Genomic DNA, 18,552 nt, shown 5'->3' on the forward strand with positions numbered 1-18,552 from the left:
TTTGTAAAGTAGATGCAAGCATTATATATGGACTAAGCCCTCATTCTGATATGATAATGTCATGCCTTGCTCGGACGGTGTGCAGAGGTCTGTCAGATTGGCAGCACGTGTCTAACCTTTTTGTTTGTTTTGGAATCATGCTGGATCCGCCTTCCTTCAGGTGCTCTGGGTGGGGTCATTGGCTTAAATTGTCTTCGATCCCAGAGGGCCGTGCGGGTTATAGTATTCATTCTGGTCTTGGATTCAGGAAGGAAGGATTGTCTGTTCCAGCTCAGATAAGTTTCATTTCTGTTTGTGTTGTTTGCGGTCTAGGCTATTTGTGTGTCTTCTGCCCCTTCTCCCCTTTCACCATCTCAGGGATTCTAGGGTGTTTGCAGCCCAGGCACGAGGACACTTCTTACCTATCATCAAGGTCTGAAAGTGGGCTTAGCAGCATAGGGAGAGAAGTCAGGGATGTGCTAGGAGGTGACCTGTCCCCAGCATCTAGCCTAGACACCTGTGTATTTGGTTGTTTGTGTATCTGAGTTACTGTCCGCCGTGACAGATAATATCTGAGACACTTAGCCAATATATTTTGATCAAAATACATCTGAGCCCGCCTACCAAGCGCCAAGGTAGTCTCAGGTCAGCGTGTCCTACTTTTGCCCCCTCCCCTATCCAATAGAGCGCCTTAATTCGGTGGTACATATGGCTGTGCTTGCTCCTCCTCCCATTGGTTGCTTGATGCACATGGAGGTGACTAGGAGCAGCACACCATATGTGCGGCATCGTCACTCCTGCACATAGAAGCCCAACGGCTTAGGTAGGTTTAGCGTAGGACCCGTCTGACCTGAGACTACCTTGGCGCTTGGTAGGTGGGCACAGATGTATTTTGATCAAAATATATTGGCTAAGTGTCTCAGATATTATCATATCAGAATGAGGGCTTAGTCCATATATAATGCTTGCATCTATTTTACAAAGTGCATTTCTGTGGTTTTCTTTAATGATATGGCCAGGGACATCCGCACTTTTCCATATCATATCATGCAGGATGTTTTAATCTTTGTTTTTTCTCTGTTTGTCCTCTATACTACACCACACAGGGGAGCAGTCAGGTCCTCTATACTACACCACACAGGGGAGCAGTCAGGTCCTCTATACTACACTACACAGTGGAGCAGTCAGGTCCTCTATACTGCACCACACAGGAGAGCAGTCAGGTCCTCTATACTGCACCACACAGGGGAGCGGTCAGGTCCTCTATACTACACTACACAGTGGAGCAGTCAGGTCCTCTATACTACACCACGCAGGAGAGTAGTCAGGTCCTTTATACTACACCACACATGGGAGCAGTCAGGTCCTCTATACTGCACCACACAGGGGAGCAGTCAGGTCCTCTATACTGCACCACACAGGAGAGCAGTCAGGTCCTCTATTCTGCACCACACAGGAGAGCAGTCAGGTCCTCTATACTGCACCACAGAGGGGAGCAGTCAGGTCCTCTATACTGCACCACAGAGGGGAGCAGTCAGGTCCTCTATACTGCACCACACAGGGGAGCAGTCAGGTCCTTTATACTACACCACACAGGGGAACAGTCAGGTCCTCTATACTACACCACACAGGGGAGCAGTCAGGTCCTCTATACTGCACCACAGAGGGGAGCAGTCAGGTCCTCTATACTGCACCACAGAGGGGAGCAGTCAGGTCCTCTATACTGCACCACACAGGGGAGCAGTCAGGTCCTTTATACTACACTACACAGGGGAACAGTCAGGTCCTCTATACTACACCACACAGGGGAGCAGTCAGGTCCTCTATACTGTACCAAACAGGAGAGCGGACAGGTTCTTTATACTGCACCACACAGGAGAGCAGTAAGGTCCTCTATACTACACCACACAAGAGAAATGATAGGTTTTCTATACCACACTACAGCAGGGGAGCTGACAGGTTCTTTACTGCAACATACAAGTGAGCATGCGTATTCATAGAAAAAGTCAGTAAACAGACCGAGTTCAGTATAGGGACAAACAGAACGGCCACACCTTCACTAGTACTAGCAAGCTAGAATACCTAATGCTCAGGCACTCCCACTGGGGAAAGTGCCTTAAATACACTGAGGCAGCCATTAAGCACACATTAAGATGTGTGCTCTGTCCCTTTAAGAGCCAAGAAGCACACTCTCCCTAGGGATGGGAAGAGCAGACATACCAGCTAAGCGCATGCTACATCCTGCAGAAGGAGTAGGATACTCCGGCGGCTGGACCTGCTGTGGGTGAGGATGAGGAGGGGTAGAGTGTCTGGACCGCTTGACAGAACAGAGGGGTTGATTAAGGTAGTGCCCCATTCACTACTGTCACGTGCGGGTGCCCAAGGCAGGCCTCCGGGACATCCTGCAAACAGGACATGGGCAGATAACAGACCAGGGACCAACAGAGTACTTTATTACACATGTATTAAATTAACATGACAGTAACATATGCAGGTTAGGCAATAGTGGTAGCACTACCACAGACCCAAGTGCGCAGGCAGACCAGAGGCAAAACCCAGGTGGTCGAAGAGTCAGTGAGCCCCGTTCTTCACAGAGCCCCTGGTGGTGGGGATGAACTGGGCCTAGGGCTCGCTGGTTGCACTTGGCCGCTACCTACAAAGAACCATGCTGGTGCAAGCACCAGCGGAACAAACACAACTGGAACCCAAGCAAACACAGGAAATGGATCAGACAAACCAGAACCAGGACAGAAGCAGATGCCTGGACCCCATGCGGAATGGAAGCATGGTGGTCTCAGACAGAGCTGCACACAGACAAGAGATCCTCCCTCCGGAGAACCCAGGGTCCCTCTCACGAAGGCAGGACAAACATAGGAACAGAAGCAGTAAGGACTGCAGGACAGACAAGGGAACAGACTAGATCAGGAGCAGTAGGCACTGCCAGGCTGGACAAAGGACAGGATCAGAAGCAGTTTTGCACTGCCAGGCTATCAGACGCAGTTAGAGCACTGCTAGATTAGACATGGAACAGGTACAGAAGAAAAGGCAAGGCATGGACAAGGATAACAACATCACCACAGAACAGGTACAGAACATCAGACAAGGCAACAACAACAATGCATTACCAGGCGACACCACACAGAAGGGCAGATGGCAAAACCCCCTGGGTCAGCAGCAAGGGGCTACACCCAGAAAGCCCCACAGCTCACAGATACAGGGAGTGCAGAATTATTAGGCAAGTTGTATTTTTGAGGATTAATTTTATTATTGAACAACAACCATGTTCTCAATGAACCCAAAAAACTCATTAATATCAAAGCTGAATATTTTTGGAAGTAGTTTTAGTTTGTTTTTAGTTTTAGCTATTTTAGGGGGATATCTGTGTGTGCAGGTGACTATTACTGTGCATAATTATTAGGCAACTTAACAAAAAACAAATATATACCCATTTCAATTATTTATTTTTACCAGTGAAACCAATATAACATCTCAACATTCACAAATATACATTTCTGACATTCAAAAACAAAACAAAAACAAATCAGTGACCAATATAGCCACCTTTCTTTGCAAGGACACTCAAAAGCCTGCCATCCATGGATTCTGTCAGTGTTTGATCTGTTCACCATCAACATTGCGTGCAGCAGCAACCACAGCCTCCCAGACACTGTTCAGAGAGGTGTACTGTTTTCCCTCCTTGTAAATCTCACATTTGATGATGGACCACAGGTTCTCAATGGGGTTCAGATCAGGTGAACAAGGAGGCCATGTCATTAGATTTTCTTCTTTTATACCCTTTCTTGCCAGCCACGTTGTGGAGTACTTGGACGCGTGTGATGGAGCATTGTCCTGCATGAAAATCATGTTTTTCTTACCTTGCAGACTTCTTCCTGTACCACTGCTTGAAGAAGGTGTCTTCCAGAAACTGGCAGTAGGACTGGGAGTTGAGCTTGACTCCATCCTCAACCCAAAAAGGCCCCACAAGCTCATCTTTGATGATACCAGCCCAAACCAGTACTCCACCTCCACCTTGCTGGCGTCTGAGTCGGACTGGAGCTCTTTACCAATCCAGCCATCTGGCCCATCAAGACTCACTCTCATTTCATCAGTCCATAAAACCTTAGAAAAATCAGTCTTGAGATATTTCTTGGCCCAGTCTTGACGTTTCAGCTTGTGTGTCTTGTTCAGTGGTGGTCATCTTTCAGCCTTTCTTACCTTGGCCATGTCTCTGAGTATTGCACACCTTGTGCTTTTGGGCACTCCAGTGATGTTGCAGCTCTGAAATATGGCCAAACTGGTGGCAACTGGCATCTTGGCAGCTGCACGCTTGACTTTTCTCAGTTCATGGGCAGTTATTTTGAGCCTTGGTTTTTCCACACGCTTCTTGCGACCCTGTTGACTATTTTGAATGAAACGCTTGATTGTTCGATGATCACGCTTCAGAAGCTTTGCAATTTTAAGAGTGCTGCATCCCTCTGCAAGATATCTCACTATTTTTGACTTTTGTGAGCCTGTCAAGTCCTTCTTTTGACCCATTTTGCCAAAGGAAAGGAAGTTGCCTAATAATTATGCACACCTGATATAGTGTGTTGATGTCATTAGACCACACCCCTTCTCATTACAGAGATGCACATCACCTAATATGCTTAATTGGTAGTAGGCTTTCGAGCCTATACAGCTTGGAGTAAGACAACATGCATAAAGAGGATGAGGTGGTCAAAATACTAATTTGCCTAATAATTCTGCACGTTGTGTAGGTATAGCTGCGATAACGAGGGCACCTGATAAGCCACACCCAGGAACAGACCAGGGAATGTTAAACCCATCAAAACCAAGATTAACAAGAAGCACTGAACAAACGATACAGACCATAGATCACACACAAGGTCACAGCCAGCACTCATCGCAGAACCAGCATACATGGGAACACCCACAGTCAGTACACAAAGCGCATGCATCCAGCCAGCACGACACCTGTGACAGGAACCACAGAGATGCAGACAGGCCATAGTTCACACACAAAACCGCAGCCAGCATGCAGCCCCAAGCAACCAGCATACACAGGAGTCAGCCTGCAGCCAGTACGCGAGAGGGCATGCAGCCAGCCTACACAGCCATAAATGTCACAGAGAACCGCACTGTGACAACTATAATGGGGACGGGCTGGAGATCCGGCCGCAGCACAGCAACCATGCTGAGAGGCGGCCGGACAAAAACTGCAGAGTGCAGGCAGTATTTCTAGTTTACCAGCAATTGTGTGATATTCTGTATGTCTACCAGTGTACTGCCTGTTACCGACTCTGATACTCCACCGCCTGCCCTGAAACATCCGAAGTCGATGTTACAGTACTAGAATGTATTGGCTTCGATGAGCTGAAGTTATTACTTCGCAAAGTCTCGTAATAACTTCATAAATTAATTTCTACTGTAAAAAATAATTTCCCAAACTCGGGTTCGGTTCCAAGGTACCACTTGGAACCGAACCAGAGTTCGGGAAATGTTTTTTTACTGTAGAAATCAGTTTATGAAGTTATTACGCAAAGATTTTCGTAAGGGTTCGCGAAGTAATAACTTCGGCTCATTGGAGCCAATACATTCTAATACTGTACAGTATTCTAACAAAGTTTTATGCAAATTGACTTCGGATCTTTCATCCGAAGTCGATTCTCTCATCCCTAATTACAATGTAAAAAAAATAAAAATTGTCCTGCAAAAAAAACATACAGAAAACGTAAACAATGATAAACACCGTCAAAAGAATGCAATTTTGAAGTACTTGTGCCCAATGACAGTCTATGGGTATGTCGAGCCATTTTTTCTGTTTACAAATGTATCCGCTTGACTTACAGCAAAAACGAGATGTGAATAGCCCTTTACCATGGTTTGCACTTCCACGTATGCATCAGGTATGTGTTTTAAATGTTTGTTCATTCTTTTGAAGATATGGTAATAAAGATTTGCTGTGCTATTTATTTAATTATAAAAATGTGCATTTGTAAAATTATTCAATTTATATGTTAGCAAAGTGACTTCTTGCATTCTATTTTATAAAAAAAAAACACTATATTGTTAAAATTAAATACTGTAAATGAAAAAAATGGAAGCTGTGGTATATTTTACTTATAGCGTTTATTAACTGGGAACTGTAAACACATTATTACAATACAATCATAAAAAGGCATAAAAATTTTAATAAAAGATAAAAAGTCCCATTCTCGCCTTACAGGCCTTGTAGTTTATATGTGATTCAAATATAGTATATACAAAAATTCAACATAAAACATATGACGAAAAACAATGAAACATTCTATGATTCATCTGTGCAGTGACACGGCATGTATAAAGGGCAGAACAGAATGTATTTGGGTACATGCACACGGCAGTGTAGTTAATGCGACTTTTCCACCTGGATTTTTGCGCACTTTTCGATGAAATTCTGCACCAAAATCCACCTGTGCTACTTGTGGAATTTGACATGGATTTGCCCCAGATTTCACCCTTTGCATTGAAAGGGTGAGATCTGCACTGAAAATGTGCACAAACAATTGTCATGCTCTGGATTTCAAAATCTGTACCGCAGGTCAATTTTCATATGGAAAATGTCTATAACCCTCTACATGAGATTTTGAAAATCTCATCCACTTAGTTGGTACTGTATTATGCTATTTTTTTTGCTTGAAAATCCACATGTAATATGCACCGTGTGCATATACCCTTACATGGAAGGTCAGAACTTGTATAAAATCAGTATGTACAATCATTAATTTCCTTCCTTGTACCTTACAGCGGGCCGTTATTAATAATGTGACTCAACTAGTAAGATGTTTTATAAGACATGTCATCATTGTAACAATTTCTCAATTACACCCAACCTCAAGTCCAGACATGGTAAAGTGCTGTTGCTTAACATATGTGGTAATTACATTAACAAATATGCATCGTGCATATGAATTCGTTTTTCTTTGTCCGTTAATGACAACAAATTGACAAATAACAAAATATGATTAAAACAGTGTACGCATAGTCTAAAGCAGGGGTGCACAACCTGCGGCCCAGGAGCTCACATATTTTTTTTTTTTTACATGTAAAAAAAAAAATATAAGAGGAGTGGTGAGTAGGGCAGGAGCAGAGATGGGAAGTACTAGGGATTAGTGTTGAGGGAACTTGTGTTTTAAGTTCGCTGTCTAAAGTTCGGGTTATCGAAGTATCCCGTTATGGATTCCGCTACCACGGACCATAACAGAATTTAGAATCCATAACGGGATACTTCGATAACCCGAACTTTAGACGGCGAACTTAAAACACAAGTTTGCTCAACACTACTAGTGATGTATGCACTACGTGGCCATCTTTGGTACTCCATATATTGGCAAAATAAAGGTCTCCTGACCCCTGGGAGAGCCCCATACAAGCACAGTCTTTTCCTTTCTGGAGTACATAGATGGAGAAGTGAAATCCCATTCTCCCGACAGGTAGGAGCCCGCGAAGTAGAACCTGCACATATCAGATATTTATTGCATATACAGTACCTTTGATATGTCATAAATGTCTCAGATGACTGATACCTCTTCAAGTTCTATTGCGGTTCTTGGGATGGGTTAAATCTGACAATGAGACCCTTGAAGCAGAAAAGGTTGTGCATACCTGGTTTAGAAGACCTAGAAAAGGTAGACACGGCTTCTTTGTTTGGTCTAAGTGCTTCTTGCTTTGTAAATCTGTTTACTTTTATGTTTGGTCAATTAGCGTAAATTACCAAGTGGCAAATTTGTTGCAGAAATGTCTGTGATTGGAAATGTCATTTCATACACGTGAATAGAGTTCTTTCTGCAGCTTGGGCATGCATTTTTGCCAGCCTCATTCAGATGGATGAGATGGTTGCAGATCCTTCTGCAATAAATCCAACTTACCCTAAAAGGGGTATTCCAGTTACATTAAGTATTAGATTGGTGAGGGTCCTACCGCTGGGACCCTCAACGATCACGGTCTGCATGTGTGCAGCTGCACCATTAATTTGTATGGGATTTCCTGAGATGGCTCAGCGCTGTACTAGGCCATCTCTGGAACTCCCATAGAAATGAATGGAGCAGCCATGCACACGCCTGACCGGCCGCTTAATTCATTTCAGTGAGCTGCAGGGGGTACGGAGCCCTAGTTCTGGTGATCGGTCAGGGTCCCAGCTGTAGGACCCTCACAATCCAATAGTTAATAACATAATGTTAATACTCCTTTAAGCTGGCAATACATTTTAGATGTGTGTTGGCCAAGCCTACAATTTGATCTGCATTGTTCGACCATCTAATGTGTACATCGGCCTCCTGACTCTCTCCCGATGACAGATGTCAAGGGAGAGAAGGGTTGGGCATGTTGGACTTCAACACACTTGATCCTTTTGTTTATGGGGAGATAAGCTGCCAACGGAGGTGTCCGACATCATCTTTCTTCACTCCCATTCACAACACATGCATGCTCAGCCGAGCATGCATGTGTATGGGGGCTGGGAGCTTTACCTTAGCCTGTGGTATCATTTCTTAAAATACACACAGGACATTGCCTGTCAGAAAAGAGCTAGGGTCAAAGAGCTGCGGTATTGTTGGATGCATGCTGGGCCTGGTATTACCTGTACGGACCTGACAGCATAATAGATTTTATTGTCAGGTACACAAATCACACAACGTACGCTGCGCAAAATAACAAGTATTGCTAGCATTTTACATTCACATTTAATGCAGCAATTTTGAGGCATTTCATACATTACAACCTACAATTCGTATTCATTGGTGAGCGTTTGTAACTGCCTGAATTATTGTCTGGAGAAATCACTGTGGCCTTATATATTAGGTTTTTGAATGATAATATAATTAGATTATTAAAGCGAATTAAGTCGGTATCTAATCCAGACAGCAGTTCACTAAGTAAGGCCATGATGTCATCCCAAGCAGTGGGCCGATTCCAATGACATCATGGCTTGAAGAGGATTTCCTCATGGACGGATCCTGATATCCAGAGATATATTTTAAATATATAAACTGATTTAAATCCATAAAAAACATCAATAAAAAAGGAGAAGAATTGTGCTGAAGATCCTTCAGGCTGCTGCTTCACATCGCTGGCTGAATAAGACTTCAACTATACTGGGGTCAGCAAGAGTAGATATATCTCCCAAATCCTTCTCATTCCGCGCAATCTGTCGCAGTACTCGCCGCATTATCTTACCTATAAAAAGGGAGAATACAGTTTAGAAATGCATGTTGATTGGATACTTGTTAGGGCTCATGCACATGACTGTATGTGTTTTGTGGTCTGCAAAACACGGATCCTGGCCGAGTACATGCTGCCATTTTATTTTTCACTTCAATAGAAATGTTCTATCCTTGTCCGCAAAATGGACAATAGGACATGTTCTATCTTTTTAGCGGGGGCACAGAACGGACTTGCAGACGAAAAACGGCACGTGGTGTCCACATCTTTGCAGTCCCATTAAAATGAGTAGTTCCGCAATCCGATCTGCAAAAGATGTGGATCGGATTGGATACGGACCAAACATAAGGTCATGCGCATGAGCCCTTAAAAGCACCTTTCACCATATTATCTTAAAAAGGGGGGTGAAAGGGGTTATATGAGATTAGAAATAAAAGATAGAAATCTTCTATCTTCATTCAGCAGGACCTGCGCTAACGTCACTGCGCTCACCACGTGGTGAGCGCAATTACGTCACCAAAGGTCCTTTTGCAGGTCCTGAAAGAAGAAGAAAGAAGGGGATGCCGGCTGCGTGAACAATTGGAACAGGTAAGTTAATTTTTATTTTATTTTTTAACATCTCAATCTACAGTTTAGTAAGCATTCTGTATTAAGAATGCTAATATTTTCCCTTATAACCATGTTATAAGGGAAAATAATACAGGGAATACACTTTAATGGGTTCCGGGGTTGCTTTCATCCCTATCATCTCCTAGCAACCATGAGTGAAAATTGCACCGCATCCGCACTTGCTTGTGGATGCTTGCGATTTTCAAGCAGCCCCATTAATTTCTATGGGGCTTGCGTTGCGTGAAAAACACAGAATATAGAACATTCAGCGTTTTTCACGCAACGCACATGTGATGCGGGAAAATCACTGCTCATCTGAACAGCCCTATTGAAGTGAATGGGACCTGATTCAGTGCGGGTGCAATGAGTTCACCTCGCGCATTGCACCTGTGCGGAATTCTCGCCCGTGTGAAAGGGGCCTTAAGCTAGGAAAGATTTATTGTAGATATTATCTGAATCTTGAAAAACAATAGCAAGGAAATGAATTATTACACCTGGAAAGCAATAGGCATACTCACTGGATAGAAGCCAGTAACCTTTACATGAGCGATTACACTGATATTACCTAATGTATAAATGTTCTACTGTAATCGTGCTCTCATTAACAACTTACCAAACCAATTATTAATTACATGCAATTATGCAATTTTTCATGGAGGATGAAAGGGATCTCTATGTCGTTGCACCTGCTTCTGCACGTCGGTACACATCAGATTTACAGAACTGGTAAAATGCAACACAGGGGATTTACCTGATCGTGTCTTTGGCAATCCTGGAGCATTCTGTATAAAATCAGGAGTCGCTATTGGCCCAATTTTCTCCCGAACTGCAAATAATGAGATTAAGCATTTTTTTTATTTATTTACACGGATAGCACAAAATACATTTTATAAACATGGGTTCAAATAGATAAAATTTAGATTTTTTTACTCTAAGAAAAAGGAAGTATAAGTGAAAAATAGCTAGACTTTAAAGGGGTTGTCCTATCCTCAGAATCAGCAGGGGTCTGACTCCCCGCACCCCTGCTGATCAGCGGTATGAAGAAGCCGCGGCTCTCTGTCAGTGCTTAGGCCTCTTTCTAGGCCATGTGATGTCACATTCATCTGTCACATGGCCTAGGCTTAGCTCAGTAATGGAGCTGAACTGTGATACCAAGCACAGTCGCTATCAAATTGACGGCGCTGTGCTTGGTAAGCAGCGAGGAGGTCACTGCACTCACCAGAGCTCCAGCGAGTGCCGTGGCTTCATCAAACAGCTAATCGGCGGGGATGCCACTAATTGGACCCCTGCCAATCTTACATCGATGACATGAGGATAGGCCATCAATATGAAAATCACGGAAAACTTATTTAAATAGAAGAAAATTATAATAAAAAGCTCCATCAGTTTATTCTGCAACCGCTCTCAATTGCAACATTTTAACACCGGGTAGCTCAGATTTACTAATGAGTGTCTGCCTAGAATGTATAAAATGTGGCGCGAATTGGCGCTACTGCGTTTCTCAAACTTTTCCTAACTTGCTCGAAATGGAGGTGGGGCTTAGCATTGCTTCAAATAAAGGAGAGTGGCCTAAGATGTGACTTTTGAGCCACAAGTGCACCACGTTTCTGGAGTAAAATCCTGTCCTAAAGTAAGCTAACCAATTAGTTGTCATAGAGTTGGAAAAAGGGTCTGGTCCTGCACCACATTTACCATCCACCCTGAGGTCCAGACAGCCTGTCTAAGTGTACGCCATCTACAGGGTTAGTAAATCTGCCTCACTAGGGTACAATGTGTTCGCTCTTCATTTTTAGATTCTTGGACCCATATATTGTGACGTTCATGGTGTACTTCTGTAAACACAGTGCTGTTTTTAGAGGGTAGTTCAACAAAACTGGCCATGCCTTCCAGAAGAAGTTTAAAAGTGACAGTTGGAGACAACGCAAGGAGAGTGGGTGGTCCGTTGGCCCAGGGAACTCTACTTTTGAACTGCCCAACAGAAGACATGGCCAAACTTGTTGCTGGAGCTACCCTTTTATACCATAAGATAAAACCTATAAAAGAAAGCAGAAATGCAGGATAACAGACAACAGGACAGTTAGTACAATACAATACTTTACCTTGCTTTTTAAGTTCTTCTGTAACCAGTTCTGTAAATTTCTTCCCATCTTTTAAGATTACGAAGCAGTAAAGACATTCTCCTTTCACGGTGTGCGGTCGGCTTACCACTGCTGCCTCGGCTACTGCCGGGTGCTCCGCCAGGGCGGACTCCACCTCAGCTGTGCTTAGCAGGTGACCTACAGGACAAACACATGTTGACTACACAGGAGAACTGCTGAAAATATTTCACTCACGTAATTAGACATATGACAAATGGAGAAATCTCATGTAATCAGTTCAATATGCTTTGCTGGCCTAGGGTTTGGCGTTATGGTTAGATGAAAGATAAATTGTCAGGTATTAAATGCCGTTCTCATCCGAGAAGCCCGCTGTAATGATACTGTCAAAAGTTTAAATCACATATTTTTGCATATAAAAGATAGAAGGACAATTAAAAGGAGCACTTCAGGGAACGCTAATATACAGTGATGCCTATTGCAGGGCCTCAGGGCAGAATGTTATTTAAATATGTGTGTCATGCTCCACCCCACTGAAGCCCCAGGCTGCATTATTTGTATTGCCTAGCGGTTTCCTATAAGCACTTTATGGGCTTTGGTTATGATTATAATTTTTGAGAAGAAGCTGGGGTTCAAGTGGATGTCAAGATAATCAGGTACGCAGACTACTTGAAAATATTACAGTTGATATTTAACCAATATCTAATCACTGTAAGAAATGTGTGCGGTAAGTGGAACAGAAGTCTAGCCTTTAAAACTGTGTGGGATAATAATACTAAAAGAGAACCTATCACCATGAATAGCATATCTGTCCTCATAAAAAAAAAATAAAAAAAAAGGAAGTTTAACCCCTTCTAGTACGTCACAGTGGTTGAGGCATTCAAGTGTATAGGAAGGACCCGTCCCATAGAAGTGAATGGAGCGGCTTGTCATTACACCTGCTCACTGCTGTAATGTCGACGGCAAGCAGGAGAAACCAGCAAGGGAGCGTGGCCTTCTCTTCAACCAGCTGATCAATGGTGGTGCATGGTGTCGGACCCCGCCGATCTGATATTGATGACCTATCCTGAGGATATGTCATTAATATTCAAATCCTGGAATACCCCTATAATTAGACCTCTGCTCAGACCCCCAATTAGACTTCAGATCAGACCCCCAATGTTAATTACACTCCAGATCAGACCCCCTATCAGATCTCAGATCAGACCCTCAATGTTAATCAGACCTCAGATCAGACCACCAATGTTAATTAGACCGCAGCTCAAACCCCCACCTGTTAGGCCTCGTTCACACTTCAGTGTTTAGTCAGTGATTTCCATCAGTGATTTGTGAGCCAAAACCAGGTGCAACTCTAAACACAGAACAGGAACAGATCTTTCCCTTCTACCTCATGTCTGTGGAGGCTCCACTTCTGGTTTTGGCTCACAAATCACTGATGGAAATCACTAACCAAACACTGAAGTGTGAACGAGGCCTTAGGCCTCTTTCACACGAAAGATACGGATTGTGTCAGGATGCGTTCAGTGAAACTCGCACCATTTTGCAAACAAGTTCAGTCAGTTTTGTCTGTGATTGCGTAAATTTTTTTCCCACGCGGGTGCAATGTGTTTTGATGCATTTTTCACGCGGGTGAAAAAAAACCCTGAAGTGATGGCCAGTTCGCCGGCAAACACATGCGGGCTGCCATAATAACTCACAAGTCCGGCGATGCACAGGTAAGTCCTTACCTGTGCTTGTGCTGGTCTGAAACAAATGCGGTCACTGGGAGCAGGCAGTTCCGAGAACAGCCCGATGAAGGCCCCCGGCGGCTGATCTCGGAACTGCCTGCTCCCGGTGACCGCATTTGTTTCAGACCGGCTCCCGGCACAGGCGAACACGGCAAACTGGCCATCACTGTTTAGAAACAATACCTCCTAGCAACCATCAGTAAAAAACACATTGCACCCGAACTGCGTCCAGATTAAATCCGGATGCAACAATGTTTTCCACTGAAGCCCTATTCACTTCTATGGGGCCAGGGAAAACTCGCTCGTGTAGAAGGGACCTTAATCAGACCCCTAATCAGACCTCAGATCAAACCCACAATACTCTTGAGGGTAAGAGTTCTCTGTAATAGAGGTGCATAAGGCAAGCTTGATCAGATGCTCTATGTAAGGAGACACTCTCCCCTCCAAGCCTAGAGAACAACACACAGGACCATACACTCTGTACTAGGGAGACATATGGAGCCTGTGCACTAGGTTCTACTGCAGGGGTCAGCAACCTTCGGCACTCCAGCTGTTGTGAAACTACCATTCCCAGCATGCTCCATTCATTCCTATGACATTTCTTAGAAGAGCAGAGCAAGTATGCATGCTGGGAGTTGTCGTTTTACAACAGCTGGAGTGCCGGAGGTTGCCTACCCCTGTTCTAGTGTTTGGATGAACTTTCAAAATGGACAGGGTCTGAACTACACAAAGGCCACAATTGAAAATCCAGTGCATTTAGCCTATAACTAACTGTTCTTTACACTTACCTGACACATTCAGCATGTCATCAATGCGTCCTGTAATCCAGATGTATCCATCCTTATCTCTCCTGCATCCTATTAATAAAATGGAAAGTATGAGGTTAACAGAGAGCTGTGGTGCTCAAAATACTGAAACGGTCATAAAACATCATTAAGCCATCATCCACACTGTTTCATGTTCATGTACACCCACCTGTACCCACATGTACCATTACTACGCAGCTGTTTCTACAGTACAGTTATTGGTAAGTTCAGATTGAATTTCTGGATATTCTCCCTTAGATCCACTACTGAGGTTTGATCCTAGCACTTCAATGGGTAAACAGGATTGTCAAAAAACATGAGGAACAATGAAACTGGACTGACCATACTTATACATTCTCACCATTCTAAGGATAGTTTTACATCTATAGGCAGAGAACCCGGAATGCCCACCCCCCTTATTAACAATAATGGGGTCCAGCGGAGATCCGGCAAAAATGCCAAGATTCAGCCGGAACAGAAACCGCTGCACGCTGTGATTTTTGCCTGGGCGTTCTGTGCCAGAACTGGCTGCTGGATCACAATGCCGGAGATGTAAAACTAGCCGTATAAACTCCCAGGTTTTCCGGGAGTAGGATACTGACGACATATAAGTCATCAATATCTGATGGGTAGGAGTCTGACTCCCGACACCCCTGATAATCAGCTGTTTAAAGTGGCTATAGTCCTCCGGTGAGTGCTGTGGCCTCGTCACTGCTGAGGCCAGTCATTGGCTGCAGTGGTACACCTGACCCGTCTGTTTGGAAGTTTACAGGACAGGGACCAAAAGACCGTTGAAGGGAACCATGCAACTGGAACTGATTGGTAGGGAGCAGAGGAGAATGTTGTTGTTGAAAAGGTACAATAGGCTGCTATCGAAAGTTAAAGAATTTACAAAATTTGGGCAACAAGTGACAATATGTCTGCCACCAGCTCAGATTGTTATACATTTGAACATTCTTACAGTACAATGTACAGCAATTAGGAGCAATACCTGTATAACTAGCAGGTTTACTATTCAATACTGCAGAAAGGCGACAATCCTTGCGGAAGCTGTATTTACAAGCATATTGCTTGTCCCCCCATGTCCCAGACTATGGAATCCTTCTGTCCACATCTATAATAACCTTGCGATATCATCATTTTTCACAATTACAATTATTAATAAATTGCAGCTCTGCAGACATAAGGATCACTCACAATGACCTCATTACAATCAGTATCTGAGACCTATAACTGTATCTTACCATCTCCAGCAACATAATACCCAGGGAACTTTCTGAAATACGTGCTTTCAAACCGTTCCTGGTTGCCATACACAGTCCTCATTATAGATGGCCATGGCTGCTTGAAGACCTAAAAAAATAAATAAATGAGAAATTGGTAAAAATTTAGTCTGAAGACGTTCAGTGGTAGATACTGGGTCAAAAAAGTTCAACTGCACCATCACCTCTCCTTCCTCAGACAACTATAGTAGCTCTCTATTTCATGATACCACCAAAATACTGCCATATGACTTGCTGGACCCTTGCGTGTGTAATGTGGGTTTCAGTGACATATTGAGGTTATAGAGAATCTGTTATCACAGTTTGATACACGCAACTACTTATGGTGCCGTATAACATTGCTGTCTATTTCAGATCTCTCTGCGTTGCCATTTTGATATAATCACACTTTGAAATTGTGCCTTTATATAGGCAAATAAGGGGCACTGGAGTCACCTTTGCAAACCTGCCCTTCTCACTGTGTTTGGCATCCCCCTTCCTTTTCCACGTCACCCCCAGCGTGTATGAAATCTCACACATGCGGTGTAGATGGCCGTTCCCTTCTTCTCTCCTGACACATGAGCAACTTCAGGAACTCACTGCGCATGTCAGGAGTTGCTGGGGAAAGCAGATCTACTGCGCATGCGGGAGTTTTCGGACACGCTGGGGATGACGTGGAGCATGAAGGGAGATGCCAATCACATTGAGATGGGCAGGCTTCTGGGAGTGACTCGGCCAGTGAAGACGAAGAAGAAGAAGACGCCCCCATGACGCCACACCCTGAATTCTTTGTAGAAAGGTACAGTATTTATTATATCAAAACGCCAACGCTGAAAACTTTGAAAGAGAAGGCAATGAATTTACTGTAATGTGATCTACAGTGCAATATATTTAGCTGCATATGGCAAATTAATGATGGCAGGTTCCCTTCTTTTTGCCCACTAGCAACACTTTTCCTCTATCCAGTGATCACGAAAATGGAGGTTGAGTTTGCTCGGAGAACTGGAGTGGTGGTGTGCATGCATGACCCCTGCTCCATGCACTTCTATGGAAAAAGCATAGTCAGCAATCTAATAGAAGTGGACAGAGCCGTGGTCTCAGCAGTCAGAGCCCCGTCATCATAGTTTCATAATACACAATACTGTAACATGAAGAGACATGTTAAACGATACATTAGCATTAAAGGAGTATTCCAACCATCACATGTACATCTGACCTAGGGCTGCAGCCATCTACTATTTTTGTAATCGAGTACTCTATCAATTAATCCAACGATTAATAGAGTACTCTAATAACAAAAAACTGATTAAAAGAATGTTTTTCTTTATAAAAACTCATCAGCCCCCCATGCAATCAGGCTCTCCCCCCTAGTGCCATCAGCTGCCCCCCAGTGCCATCAGCTGCCCCTCCAGTGCCACCATCTCCCTCTTCTAGCCATGTCCCCAGCACCAGTGAAATAAAATAAATACTTTTTTCTCCTGTAGAGGCGCCGCTCCACAGCTCATCCATCTTCTTCTCCGCGAGCTGCACTGTCGTCCTGACGTCACACAGCCTCAGGTCATAGTGCACGCTTAAGTGTGTCAGGAGGAAAGTGCAGCGCGGTGCGGGCCGGCGGGTGACCACGGAGCAGTGAGTAATAGCAAGCGCTTCACTCACGCTCCATGGTCACATGACACAAACTAATCCTCAATGCAAAAAAATTGCATTGAGGATTTTTTTCTGTCGATTTACTCGATTCAATCGAGTAATCGTTTCAGCCCAAGTCTGACAACTTGGATCCCCACTGATCACTAAACAGTTTCCATGCATAACACCACTTCAAACCAGAAGTACAACACCGTACTGATCAAGTGAATGTCAATGAGTTGCGTCTCGTACTGCAGCTCAGCTTCATTTTAGTGAATGGGGGTAACTGCAATACCAGGCACAACCTGTGGGCAGGTGTGGTGCTGCATTTGAAAGAAATTAGCCCTACTTTTTTAATCCTTTAATGCAAGTGCTTGGATATAACAAAATAAGAACGAGTGGGAGAAGACTTACCAAGTAGCCCTCAGCTTCCCCTTTCAGCTCCTCTCCATGCTCATTCAGTACTGCGGGTACCACTCCAAAGAACGGGAAAGTCTGCAAGACCCAGAATTTGATCAAGACACAGGCAAGAATGAGAACACTAGTATTAAGACTTGGCGGTGTAAATCAGTATAAAATGGAGAAATGCAAACACTGTATTCTGGAATAAGCATGGATAATCACATCACTAAGGTTTATACCAGGTCTAATATTATCTGAAAATATTTCATTAATATAATGAAACTGATGAAGGCAGCTTTCATCCTTTCATCCAAATAGGAACCCGAACATTTGCCTCAGATATACAACCTAAAACTAGCACAATACGTGGAGCTTAGACCCTATACCGTAATAGGAAGCATGCTGGAGAAACTCAAACCAGATCAGGAACGCTAACATCTTTTTGGTCTCCCCTAGACACAAAGGAATGGCTGTAAAACGCTTGCAGATGTCTAACCCTTAGGTCAGGCATCCTCAAACTGCGGCCCTCCAGCTGTTGCAAAACTACAACTCCCAGCATGCCCGAACAGCCTACAGGTATCCGCCTACAGCAGGGTATTGTGGGAGTTGTAGTTTTACAACAGCTGGAGGGCCGTAGTTTGAGGATGCCTGCCTTAGGTCCTTTTCACACGAGCGTGTTTTCTGCGCGGATGCAATGCGTGACGTGAACACATAGGACCCACACTGAATCCGGACTCATTTTTCACCAATCAGTTCTGCGTTGCGTGAAAAACGCAGCATGTTCTATATTCTGTGTTTTTCATGCAGCCCTGGCCCCATAGAAGTGAATGGGACTTCAGTGAAAAAC

At 43.9% G+C, this 18,552-nt stretch overlaps 1 protein-coding gene across 1 annotated transcript in view; it reads right to left on the reverse strand.

The window, feature by feature from the left end:
• Positions 1–7,085: 7,085 nt before the first annotated feature.
• The window catches only part of LOC122938510 (acetyl-coenzyme A synthetase, cytoplasmic-like), a 53,649-nt gene continuing 42,182 nt past the window's right edge, over positions 7,086–18,552 (reverse strand). The window contains exons 13-18 of the mRNA XM_044294062.1: positions 17,718–17,798; positions 15,660–15,768; positions 14,398–14,466; positions 11,886–12,062; positions 10,538–10,612; positions 7,086–9,192 (exon numbers count right to left, since the gene is read on the reverse strand). Of these exons, the coding sequence (XP_044149997.1) occupies positions 9,065–9,192; positions 10,538–10,612; positions 11,886–12,062; positions 14,398–14,466; positions 15,660–15,768; positions 17,718–17,798 (639 nt within the window). The 3' untranslated portion in view covers positions 7,086–9,064. The remainder of the gene's footprint in view (positions 9,193–10,537; positions 10,613–11,885; positions 12,063–14,397; positions 14,467–15,659; positions 15,769–17,717; positions 17,799–18,552) is intronic.

This window comes from Bufo gargarizans, chromosome 5, assembly GCF_014858855.1.
Source record: "Bufo gargarizans isolate SCDJY-AF-19 chromosome 5, ASM1485885v1, whole genome shotgun sequence".
NCBI classification, from domain to species: domain Eukaryota; kingdom Metazoa; phylum Chordata; class Amphibia; order Anura; family Bufonidae; genus Bufo; species Bufo gargarizans.